Below are 14,185 nucleotides of genomic sequence, written 5' to 3' on the forward strand. Positions count from 1 at the left end.
CGCGCTCACTCACACACTCACCCGCTCGCTCACCCACCCACCCACTCACCCATTCACCCACTCAATCACTCACCCACTCAATTACTCAGTCATCCACTCAATCACTCACCCACTCACTCGCCCACTCGCTCACTCACTCACTCACCCACACACTCATCCGCTCACTCACTCACCCACCCACCCACTCACCCATTCACCTACTGAATCATTCACCCACTCGCTCACCCACTCACCCACTCACTCACCCACTACACCCACTCACCCACTCATTCACCCACCCACCCACTCACCCATTCACTCACTCAATCACGCACCCACTCACCCGCTCGCTCACTCACTCACCCACCCACTCACCCATTCACCCACTCAATCACTCACCCACTCACTCAGTCACCCACTCAATCACTCACCCACTCACTCACCTGCTCGCTCACTCACTCACTCACCCACTCACTCACGCAATCACTCACCCACTCACTCACCCACCCACCCACCCACTCACTCACCCACTCACCCACTCGCCCACGCACTCACTCACCCACCCACCCACCCACTCACTCACCCACCCACCCACTCACTCACCCACTCACCATACCACTCACCCACCCACTCACTCACTCACCCACCCACCCACTCACTCACCCACCCACCCACCCACTCACCCACCCACTCGCCCACGCACTCCACCTGCCCGTTGTCTGTGCGGGGCTGTGTGGGTGACCTTTGTCTGTTGTGGGCAGCACGATCCACTCTGCAGATCCTCATCCCAGACTTCGTGACGCAGAAGGGGGAGGACAAGGAGCCAGATGACCTGGAGGTCACTCACACACTCACTCACCCACACACTCACCCACTCACCCACTCAGACACTCATCCACACACTCACCCACACACTCGCTCACTCAGACACTCACCCACTCACTCACACACTCACTCACCCACTCACACACTCACTCACACACTCACTCACCCACTCACTCACTCACCCACACACTCACTCAGACACTCACCCACCCACTCACCCACTCACCCACACACCCACTCACCCACACACTCACCCACTCACCCACACACTCACCCACTCACACACTCACCCACTCACTCACACACTCACTCACTCGCCCACACACTCACCCACACACCCACACACTCACACACTCACTCACACACTCACTCACCCACACACTCACCCACTCACTCACACACTCACTCACTCACACACACACTCACTCACTCACTCACCTACTCACCCACACACTCACCCACACACTCACCCACACACTCACTCACTCACCCACACACTCACTCACTCACTCACCCACTCACTCACCCACTCAGACACTCACCCACACACTCACCCACTCACCCACTCACCCACACACTCACCCACTCAGACACTCACCCACTCACTCACTCACCCACTCACACACTCGCTCACTCACCCACTCACCCACACACTCACCCACACACTCACCCACTCAGACACTCACCCACTCACACACTCACACACTCACTCACTCACTCACCCACTCAGACACTCACCCACTCACTCACTCACCCACTCACACACTCACTCACCCACACACTCACTCACACACTCACCTACTCACTCACTCACACACTCACCTACTCACTCACCCACACACTCACCCACTCAGACACTCACCCACTCACTCACTCACCTACTCACCCACACACTCACCCACACACTCACCCACACACTCACCCACTCAGACACTCACCCACTCACACACTCACCCACTCACCCACTCACTCACTCACCCACTCACCCACTCAGACACTCACCCACTCACTCACTCACCCACTCACCCACACACTCACCCACTCACTCACCCACTCACCCACTCAGACACTCACCCACCCGCTCACCCACACACTCACCCACACACTCACCCACTCACCCACTCAGACACTCACCCACCCGCTCACCCACACACTCACCCACTCACTCAGACACTCACTCACTCACCCACCCGCTCACTCACCCACTCACTCACTGACTCACTCAGACACTCACCCACACACTCACCCACCCACTCACCTACTCACTCACCCACTCACCCACACACTCACTCAGACACTCACCCACACACTCACCCACTCACTCACCCACTCACTCACCCACACACTCACCCACACACTCATCCACTCACTCACCCACTTGCTCACCCACTCACTCACCCACACACTCACCCACTTGCTCACCCACTCACTCACCCACACACCCACTCACCCACTCAATCACCCACTCACCCACTCACTCACCCACTCACCCACTCACTCACCCACTCACTCACTCACTCACCCACTCACTCACTCACCCACTCACCCACTCACTCACCCACTCACTCACCCACTCACCCACTCACTCACCCACTCACCCACTCACTCACCCACCCACACACTCACTCACCCACTCACCCACTCACTCACCCACTCACTCACCCACTCACTCACCCACTCACTCACTCACTCACCCACTCACTCACTCACCCACTCACCCACTCACTCACCCACTCACTCACCCACTCACCCACTCACTCACCCACTCACCCACTCAATCACCCACTCACCCACTCACTCACCCACTCACCCACTCACTCACCCACTCACCCACTCACTCACCCACCCACCCACTCACCCACTCACTCACCCACTCACTCACCCACTCACTCACTCACCCACTCACTCACTCACCCACCCACTCACTCACCCACTCACTCACTCCCTCACTCCCTCACCCACTCACTCACCCACTGTCTGACCCACCCACTCACCCACCCACCCACTCACTAACCGACTCATCCACTCACTCACTCCCTCACACACTCACTCACTCACCCACTCACTCACCCACCCACCCACTCACCCACTCACTCATCCACTCACTCACTCCCTCACCCACTCACTCACTCACCCACTCACTCACTCACCCACTCACTCCCTCACCCACACACTCACTCCCTCACCCACTCACCCACTCACCCACCCACTCACCCACTTGCTCACCCACTCACCCACTCACCCACTCCCTCACCCACACACTCACTCACTCACCCACCCACTCCCCCCCCATCCACCCCTTCCCCCCACCCTCAGTACTTCAACCACATCAGCATTGAGGACTCGCGCGTCTATGAGCTCACCAGCAAGGCTGGACTCCTCTCTCCGTACCAGATACTCAACGAGTGCCTCAAGCGGTGGGTTCACGGTGGCCGTGTGGGTGGGTGTCCATGTGGGTGGGTGGGGTTCACAGTGACCGTGTGGGTGGGTGGGTGGCCGTGTGGGTGGGTGGGTGGGTGGCCGTGTGGGTGGGTGGGTGTCCGTGTGGGTGGGTGGGTGGCCGTGTGGGTGGGTGGGTGGCCGTGTGGGTGGGTGGGTGGCCGTGTGGGTGGGTGGGTGGCCGTGTGGGTGGGTGGGTGGGTGTCCGTGTGGGTGGGGTTCACGGTGTCCGTGTGGGTGGGGTTCACGACGGCCGTGTGGGTGGGTGGGTGGCCGTGTGGGTGGGTGGGTGGGTGTCCGTGTGGGTGGGTGGGTGTCCGTGTGGGTGGGTGGGGTTCACAGTGACCGTGTGGGTGGATGGGTGGGGTTCACGGTGTCTGTGTGGGTGGGTGGGTGTCCATGTGGGTGGGTGGGTTTCACGATGTCCGTGTGGGTGGGTGGGGTTCACGGTGTCCGTGTGGGTGGGTGGGGTTCACAGTGACCGTGTGGGTGGGTGGGGTTCACGGTGTCCGTGTGGGTGGGTGGGGTTCACAGTGACCGTGTGGGTGGGTGGGGTTCACGGTGTCCGTGTGGGTGGGTGGGGTTCATGGTGGCCGTGTGGGTGGGTGGGTGGGTGGGTGACCGTGTGGGTGGGTGGGTGGGGTTCACGGTGGCCCCTACAGCCCCTGCTAGAGGCTACCTGGGGGAGCTTTGTCTGTGTGTTGTTGTTGTTGTTGTGAGCAGGAACCACGGCATGGCTGACACCAGCATCGAGTTCCAAGTGATCCCCGGCAAGAACCAGAAGAGTGAATTTGTGATGTCGTGTGGCAAGCACAGTGTGCAGGGGCTCTGTACGTAGCACACTCACCACTACACTCACCACTACTCACCACTACACTCACCACTACACTCACCACTACTCACCACTACACTCACCACACTCACCACTACACTCACCACTACACTCACCACTACACTCACCACTACTCACCACTACACTCACCACTACTCACCACTACTCACCGCTACACTCACCACTACTCACCACTACACTCACCACTACTCACCACTACTCACCACACTCACCACTACTCACCACTACTCACCACACTCACCACTACTCACCACACTCACCACTACTCACCACACTCACCACACTCACCACACACTCACCACTACACTCACCACTACTCACCACACTCACCACACTCACCACTACTCACCACTACTCACCAACACACTCACCACTACACTCAACACACTCACCACTACTCACTACACTCACCACTACTCACCAACACACTCACCAACACACAAACACACTCACCACTACACTCACCACTACTCACCACTACTCACCACTACACTCACCACACTCACCACTACTCACCACTACAGTCACCACTACTCACCACTACACTCACCACTACTCACCAACACACTCACCACTACTCACCACTACTCACCGCTACACTCACCACTACTCACCACACACTCACCACACTCACCACTACTCACCACACTCACCACTACTCACCACACTCACCACTACTCACCACCACACTCACCACCACACTCACCACTACACTCACCACTACACTCACCACTACACTCACCACACTCACCACTACTCACCACACTCACCACTACACTCACCACTACTCACCACACACTCACCACACTCACCACTACTCACCACTACTCACCAACACACTCACCACTACACTCAACACACTCACCACTACTCACTACACTCACCACTACTCACCAACACACTCACCAACACACAAACACACTCACCACTACACTCACCACTACTCACCACTACTCACCACTACACTCACCACACTCACCACTACTCACCACTACAGTCACCACTACTCACCACTACACAACAACAACAACAACAACAACCGCCATTCGCCACTAAGTGGCGGTGACGTCACCACGACGCTTGTGCCAGGCTCTGTGCACCCTGAGGCCACGTGAAGTGTCGAACGCCCGCTGGCAGGAGGTCACGGGGCAGACCCAGGTGCCACGGGTCGACTGACTGAGATGACTGGCTGATGCACCACCTGTGCCCCCTACTGTGCCAACCTGCTGTGCTTTAGCCACCCGGCGCTCCGCTCGCTGTTGTGAGCGTCGCTCCTCCGCCCTCCGTTGTTGTTGGAGGGCGACTGCCTCCAACTGCCCAGTAGCATCCTTCACGAGCCTCCTCCACAGAGGCCGATCTTGACACCGCTGGTACCAGTCATCGGCAAGTCCACTCAGCTCCACGTCCTCCTGTACCACATCACTCCATCTCTTCTCTAGCCCGTGCCGCGCCCGCTTAGCCCCCTCAATCCGGCCAAACAAAAGCTGTTTCGGCATGCGGTGGCTGGGCATGCGGGCTACATGACCCAGCCATCGCAGCCTTGCCTGCCGGAGGAGCTCACCGATGGGACCCTGCCCAGATCTTTCAAGGATTTGTGAGCTCCTCACACAATCCAGTCTGGTTAAACCCAGGATGGATCGTAGGCAGGCCAGCCTAAATGTTTCTAACCGGCGAAGATGTTCCATTAGGGGGGTCCACGTTTCGCAAGCGTAGAGAAGGGAGGGAATGACCGTGGCCGAGAAGACCTGAAGCTTAGTGCGGAGCGACAGACCAGGTAGCTTCCACACAGCGTTACGCAACCGATGAAAATATATTGCCGCTCGACTGATTCGGAGTGAGACCTCTGCTGTTAAACTGGTGCCAGTCATAAGCACACTGCCCAGGTATGGGAAACTCTCCACTCTCTCCACAACTGCCCCATCACCGATTGGGAGTTGTGGGGGTGGAGTGTCCGATGGTACAAAATACCCAGGCAGGTGCTTGGTTTTGGTGGGGCTGATGGTAAGGCCCCACCTCTTAGTGGCACGCTCCAGTCTCAGCAGCAGCGTCTCCAACTCCTCCTCTGACTGAGCAGCTATTACCAAGTCATCAGCATACATAACGTGGTTGAGCAATAGGGAGCCATCCCTTGACCGCACCCGGGCATCGATTAGCCTCCCATTATATCTGTACCATATGGAGATTCCCCCGGTACAGCTATTGAAGGCTTCACGAACTACGTGGTCAAAATAGATGTTAAATAATGTGGGAGCCAGAGGACATCCCTGTCGCACCCCAAGGTGTACAGGGAATGGCTCTGACTCCCGGCCACGTAGTTTTACCCGGGCCCGCTCACCATCATGAAGGTCCTTAATGATCGTGAGCAGAGGGTCAGGTACTCCAAAAGCACGAAGAACGACCCAGAGCCCAGGCCTACTGATGGTATCATAGGCCTTGACCAGGTCAATAAAGCAGAGATGTAGGTCTTGTTGGAATTCCCTACACCTCTGCTGTAGCAGACGGACAGAAAATATGGCATCTGTGCAGGACCGCCCTTTCCTGAAACCGCATTGGGGCTCCGCAAGCCTCTCCTCAGCGTGCCTGGCAAGGCGATGCTGAATAATCCTTGCCAGGACCTTTCCCGGCACACTGAGGAGTGAGATGCCCCTGTAGTTGTTACAGTCTGTGCGGTCCCCCTTCTTAAAAAGGGGGACCACCAGGGCATCCTTCCAATCCTGCGGAACCCGTCCAGTGGTCCAGACTGTTGTTATGATGTCATATAGGGCAGTCTGTGCACAAACGCCACCCTCCCTCAGCATTTCGCTTGGAAGATCATCTCTGCCCGCTGCCTTTCCTGGTCTCAGACTCCGAATCGCCTTCAATACTTCCTCAGCAGATGGCACCTCAGCCAGCCACTCACAGGGGGTGACTTCATCCAATATTTGAGGCACCGCAGCCTCAGCAGGGTCATCCTCACTTTGTGCCACGATGTTTTCCTGGCTGAGGGATTTTCCCTCCCCCAGGACCTCACAGAAATGCTCAGCAAATCTGCGAACCTGTTCCTGGGGGTCGGAAATTGGATCGCCGTTTTTTCCCCTAATGATGGTAATAGGTGTGGCGCTGCAGGTTACTTTTTTGATGGAGTTAAATAGAGATTTGTGATCACGGGCCACTGAGGCAGACTCCATCTCCTCAGCAACCCGCGACCACCACCCATCCTTGCAGCGCCTCACGGCTCTCCGAACCTCCGAGCGAAGGCTGCGGTAAGCCTCCTCATTCTCTGACGTGGGACTCTGTAGCCGATGACAGTGGGCCTGTCGCTTTTTCTCAACCATCGTGAACAACTCCTCTGTCATCCAGGGTGTCTGGGGAGGTCTGGACCGCGTACCCAAAGCAGCCATTGCAGCTGCATGAGTCACAGTCCTAAACCTCGCCCATTTACCCTCGACATCAGGAGGAGTCGGGGACGATGCCAATCCCAGCCGCAAGCGATGATGAAATTCTCGCTTGCAACTTTCATCAGATAACTGAGACCAGGCCACTTTAGGTTGGAATGGGGTCCTGGGTGTACACCCACCACCGGAGTGGAAGAATGGCAGGCGCATCTTACAGATGACTAGTCGATGGTCAGAGGGCAGATCAGCTCCACGGTAGGTCCTGGTGTCAAGGACATGGGCTCGCATTCGCTGGTCCGTCACTATGTAGTCCAGCAGATGTTCTTGCTTGGACCCGGCATGCATCCATGATGTTGTGTGGATGCGCCGATGCCGGAACAGCGTGTTGGTAATTACAAGCCCATGGGCTGCACAAAAATCTAGCAGCCTCCTACCGTTGTTATTGAGCTGATCTGGCCCATGCCCTCCAATCACTCCAGGCCAGGTGCCAGTATCATGACCAACTCGGGCATTGAAGTCACCCAACATGATGACTCTATCCCGAGGGGCCACTTTAGCCAGCACCTGTGACAGGAGGTCATAGAAGGCATCTGACTCATCGGCTTTGCCTGCATCCCTCCACGGATGTTCATCTTCGGTGGGGGCATAAGTAACCACGACCACCATTCCTCGCCTCCTGTTGATGGGAAGGCGAGCCCAAAGTAGCCTGGGGCTTACAGCTTCCCACACCTCACCGCCACGCTCCCACGCCCCCTTCATTCTTTTGTTCAAAAGAAGACCCACACCCTGTTGTTTGGCAGTCTGCTGCCCCGAGTAGAGGACTGTCCACCCCTCATGGTGGCAGGAGCCAGAGCCGGTCCACCGGACCTCCTGAATGCCGCATAGATCCAGGCGGTACCGGTCCAGCTCCCGACAGAGGAGTGGCAGCCTCTCCTCTGCAGTGAGCGTTCGAACATTCCACGTGGCCAACCGTAGTGGCTTTTCGTTGTTTCTGGAGTAGCCCCGAGGGTAGGTATTCAATCTCCTGGCTCCGCCAATTGGGGTTTGGCCAGGAGACGTCATAGACGCCTGGCCCCCCGGGGCCTCCGGCACAAGCTTAGTTGTTACATATTTAAGTTTAATTCGTAGTTTCGTGGTAATTAATTGAAGGTGGAGGGGTTACCAGCCCCTCGCACCCGTCCAGAGCCCCCGTTTAGCCCCTGTGGTGGATACATATGCCATGAGGGGAGGAGCCAATCAAAATTGGATCTCCCCCCACAGCGCTGTCCACGACAGAGTTGCCCGTCCGGCACCGCGAGGAGGTAGGGGGTTGTTTTTCACCACTACACTCACCACTACTCACCAACACACTCACCACTACTCACCACTACTCACCGCTACACTCACCACTACTCACCACACACTCACCACACTCACCACTACTCACCACACTCACCACTACTCACCACACTCACCACTACTCACCACCACACTCACCACCACACTCACCACTACACTCACCACTACACTCACCACTACACTCACCACACTCACCACTACTCACCACACTCACCACTACACTCACCACTACTCACCACACACTCACCACACTCACCACTACTCACCACTACTCACCACACTCACCACACTCACCACTACTCACCACTACTCACCACTACACTCACCACACTCACCACTACTCACCACTACACTCACCACACTCACCACACACTCACCACTACACTCACCACTACTCACCATTACTCACCACTACTCACCACTACACTCACCACTACAACAACAACAACAACCGCCATTCGCCACTAAGTGGTGGTGACGTCACCACGACGCTTGTGCCAGGCTATGTGCACCCTGAGGCCACGTGAAGTGTCGAACGCCCGCTGGCAGGAGGTCACGGGGCAGACCCAGGTGCCACGGGTCGACTGACTGAGATGACTGGCTGATGCACCACCTGTGCCCCCTACTGTGCCAACCTGCTGTGCTTTAGCCACCCGGCGCTCCGCTCGTTGTTGTGAGCGTCGCTCCTCCGCCCTCCGTTGTTGTTGGAGGGCGACTGCCTCCAACTGCCCAGTAGCATCCTTCACGAGCCTCCTCCACAGAGGCCGATCTTGACACCGCTGGTACCAGTCATCGGCAAGTCCACTCAGCTCCACGTCCTCCTGTACCACATCACTCCATCTCTTCTCTAGCCCGTGCCGCGCCCGCTTAGCCCCCTCAATCCGGCCAAACAAAAGCTGTTTCGGCATGCGGTGGCTGGGCATGCGGGCTACATGACCCAGCCATCGCAGCCTTGCCTGCCGGAGGAGCTCACCGATGGGACCCTGCCCAGATCTTTCAAGGATTTGTGAGCTCCTCACACAATCCAGTCTGGTTAAACCCAGGATGGATCGTAGGCAGGCCAGCCTAAATGTTTCTAACCGGCGAAGATGTTCCATTAGGGGGGTCCACGTTTCGCAAGCGTAGAGAAGGGAGGGAATGATCGTGGCCGAGAAGACCTGAAGCTTAGTGCGGAGCGACAGACCAGGTAGCTTCCACACAGCGTTACGCAACCGATGAAAATATATTGCCGCTCGACTGATTCGGAGTGAGACCTCTGCTGTTAAACTGGAGCCAGTCATAAGCACACTGCCCAGGTATGGGAAACTCTCCACTCTCTCCACAACTGCCCCATCACCGATTGGGAGTTGTGGGGGTGGAGTGTCCGATGGTACAAAATACCCAGGCAGGTGCTTGGTTTTGGTGGGGCTGATGGTAAGGCCCCACCTCTTAGTGGCACGCTCCAGTCTCAGCAGCAGCGTCTCCAACTCCTCCTCTGACTGAGCAGCTATTACCAAGTCATCAGCATACATAACGTGGTTGAGCAATAGGGAGCCATCCCTTGACCGCACCCGGGCATCGATTAGCCTCCCATTATATCTGTACCATATGGAGATTCCCCCGGTACAGCTATTGAAGGCTTCACGAACTACGTGGTCAAAATAGATGTTAAATAATGTGGGAGCCAGAGGACATCCCTGTCGCACCCCAAGGTGTACAGGGAATGGCTCTGACTCCCGGCCACGTAGTTTTACCCGGGCCCGCTCACCATCATGAAGGTCCTTAATGATCGTGAGCAGAGGGTCAGGTACTCCAAAAGCACGAAGAACGACCCAGAGCCCAGGCCTACTGATGGTATCATAGGCCTTGACCAGGTCAATAAAGCAGAGATGTAGGTCTTGTTGGAATTCCCTACACCTCTGCTGTAGCAGACGGACAGAAAATATGGCATCTGTGCAGGACCGCCCTTTCCTGAAACCGCATTGGGGCTCCGCAAGCCTCTCCTCAGCGTGCCTGGCAAGGCGATGCTGAATAATCCTTGCCAGGACCTTTCCCGGCACACTGAGGAGTGAGATGCCCCTGTAGTTGTTACAGTCTGTGCGGTCCCCCTTCTTAAAAAGGGGGACCACCAGGGCATCCTTCCAATCCTGCGGAACCCGTCCAGTGGTCCAGACTGTTGTTATGATGTCATATAGGGCAGTCTGTGCACAAACGCCACCCTCCCTCAGCATTTCGCTTGGGAGATCATCTCTGCCTGCTGCCTTTCCTGGTCTCAGACTCCGGATCGCCTTCAATACTTCCTCAGCAGATGGCACCTCAGCCAGCCACTCACAGGGGGTGACTTCATCCAATATTTGAGGCACCGCAGCCTCAGCAGGGTCATCCTCACTTTGTGCCACGATGTTTTCCTGGCTGAGGGATTTTCCCTCCCCCAGGACCTCACAGAAATGCTCAGCAAATCTGCGAACCTGTTCCTGGGGGTCGGAAATTCGATCACCGTTTTTTCCCCTAATGATGGTAATAGGTGTGGCGCTGCAGGTTACTTTTTTTGATGGACCACTACTCACCACTACTCACCAACACACTCACCACACTCACCACTACACTCACCAACACACTCACCACTACTCACCACTACTCACCACACCTCACCACTACTCACCACTACTCACCACACACTCACCACACTCACCATTACTCACCACTACTCACCACTACACTCACCACTACACTCACCAACACACTCACCACACTCACCACTACTCACCACACACTCACCACTACTCACCACACTCACCACTACTCACCACTACACTCACCACTACACTCACCACTACACTCACCAACACACTCACCACACTCACCACACTCACCACTACTCACCACACTCACCACTACTCACCACTACACTCACCACTACACTCACCACACTCACCACTACTCACCACACTCACCACACTCACCACTACTCACCACTACACTCACCACTACACTCACCACTACACTCACCACTACTCACCACTACTCACCACTACTCACCACCACACTCACCACACTCACCACTACTCACCACTACTCACCACACACTCACCACTACACTCACCACTACTCACCACTACTCACCACTACTCACCACACACTCACCACTACACTCACCACTACTCAACACTACTCACCACTACTCACCACTACACTCACCACTACACTCACCACTACTCACCACTACTCACCACTACACTCACCACTACTCACCACTACTCACCACACTCACCACTACACTCACCACTACTCACGACACTCACCACCACACTCACCACACACTCACCACTACACTCAACACACTCACCACTACTCACCACTACTCACCACTACACTCACCACACTCACCACACACTCACCAACACACTCACCACTACACTCACCACTACACTCACCACACACTCACCACTACTCACCACTACTCACCACACTCACCACTACTCACCAACACACTCACCACACTCACCACTACACTCACCACTACTCACCACTACTCACCACTACACTCACCACTACTCACCACACTCACCACTACTCACCACACTCACCACTACTCACCACACTCACCACACTCACCACACACTCACCACTACACTCACCACTACTCACCACACTCACCACCACACTCACCACACACTCATCACTACACTCAACACACTCACCACTACTCACCACTACACTCACCACACTCACCACTACACTCACCAACACACTCACCAACACACTCACCACTACACTCACCACTACACTCACCACACACTCACCACTACTCACCACTACTCACCACACTCACCACTACTCACCAACACACTCACCACACTCACCACTACACTCATCACTACTCACCACTACTCACCACTACACTCACCACTACTCACCACTACTCACCACTACTCACCACACTCACCACTACTCACCACTGCTCACCACTACTCACCACACTCACCACTACTCACCACTACTCACCACTACTCACCACTACACTCACCACTACACTCACCACTACTCACCACTACTCACCACTACTCACCACACTCACCACTACTCACCAACACACTCACCACACTCACCACTACACTCACCACTACTCACCACTACACTCACCACTACTCACCACTACTCACCACTACTCACCACACACTCACCACTACACTCAACACACTCACCACTACTCACCACTACTCAGCACTACACTCACCACACTCACCACTACACTCACCAACACACTCACCAACACACTCACAACTACACTCACCACTACACTCACCACACACTCACCACTACTCACCACTACTCACCACACTCACCACTACTCACCCACACACTCACCACACTCACCACTACACTCACCACTACTCACCACTACTCACCACTACACTCACCACTACTCACCACTACTCATCACTACTCACCACACTCACCACTACTCACCACTACACTCACCGCACTCACCACTACACTCACCAACACACGCACCAACACACTCACCACTACTCACCACTACACTCACCACTACTCACCACTACTCACCACTACACTCACCACACACTCACACTACTCACCACACACTCACCACACTCACCACTACACTCACCACTACTCACCACTACACTCACCAACACACTCACTACACTCACCACTACACTCACCACACTCACCACTACTCACCACTACACTCACCACTACACTCACCACACACTCACCACTACTCACCACTACTCACCACTACACTCACCACTACACTCACCACTACTCACCAATACTCACCACTACACTCACCCCTACTCACCACACTCACCACTACACTCACCACACTCACCACACTCACCACTACTCACCACTACTCACCAACACACTCAACACACTCACCACTACTCACCACTACTCACCACTACACTCACCACTACACTCACCACTACTCACCACTACTCACCACACTCACCACACTCACCACACTCACCACTACACTCACCACTACACTCACCACTAATCACCACTACACTCACCACTACTCACCACTACTCACCACTACACTCACCACTACTCAACACTACACTCACAACTACACTCACCACACTCACCACTACTCACCACCACACTCACCACTACCCACCACACTCACCACACTCACCACACACTCACCACTACTACACTCACCACTACACTCACCACTAATCACCACTACACTCACCACTACTCACCACTACACTCACCACACTCACCACACACTCACCACTACTCACCACTACACTCACCACACACTCACCACTACTCACCACACACTCACCACACTCACCACACACTCACCACTACTCACCACACTCACCACCACACTCACCATTACACTCACCACTACTCA

General features: G+C 55.6%; 1 protein-coding gene across 1 annotated transcript in view; it reads left to right on the forward strand.

Moving 5' to 3' along the window:
• The first annotated feature begins 619 nt into the window (after window positions 1-619).
• Window positions 620-14,185, forward strand: part of LOC142922568 (microprocessor complex subunit DGCR8-like) — a 37,002-nt gene continuing 23,436 nt past the window's right edge. Inside the window, exons 1-3 of the mRNA XM_076063362.1 lie at window positions 620-817; window positions 3,121-3,221; window positions 3,967-4,073. Of these exons, the coding sequence (XP_075919477.1) occupies window positions 3,977-4,073 (97 nt within the window). The 5' untranslated portion in view covers window positions 620-817; window positions 3,121-3,221; window positions 3,967-3,976. The remainder of the gene's footprint in view (window positions 818-3,120; window positions 3,222-3,966; window positions 4,074-14,185) is intronic.

Source organism: Petromyzon marinus, unplaced genomic scaffold (genome assembly GCF_048934315.1).
Source record: "Petromyzon marinus isolate PM22_M1 ecotype Great Lakes invasive population unplaced genomic scaffold, UKy_Petmar_22M1.pri1.0 PM_Scaffold_104, whole genome shotgun sequence".
Lineage (NCBI taxonomy): Eukaryota > Metazoa > Chordata > Hyperoartia > Petromyzontiformes > Petromyzontidae > Petromyzon > Petromyzon marinus.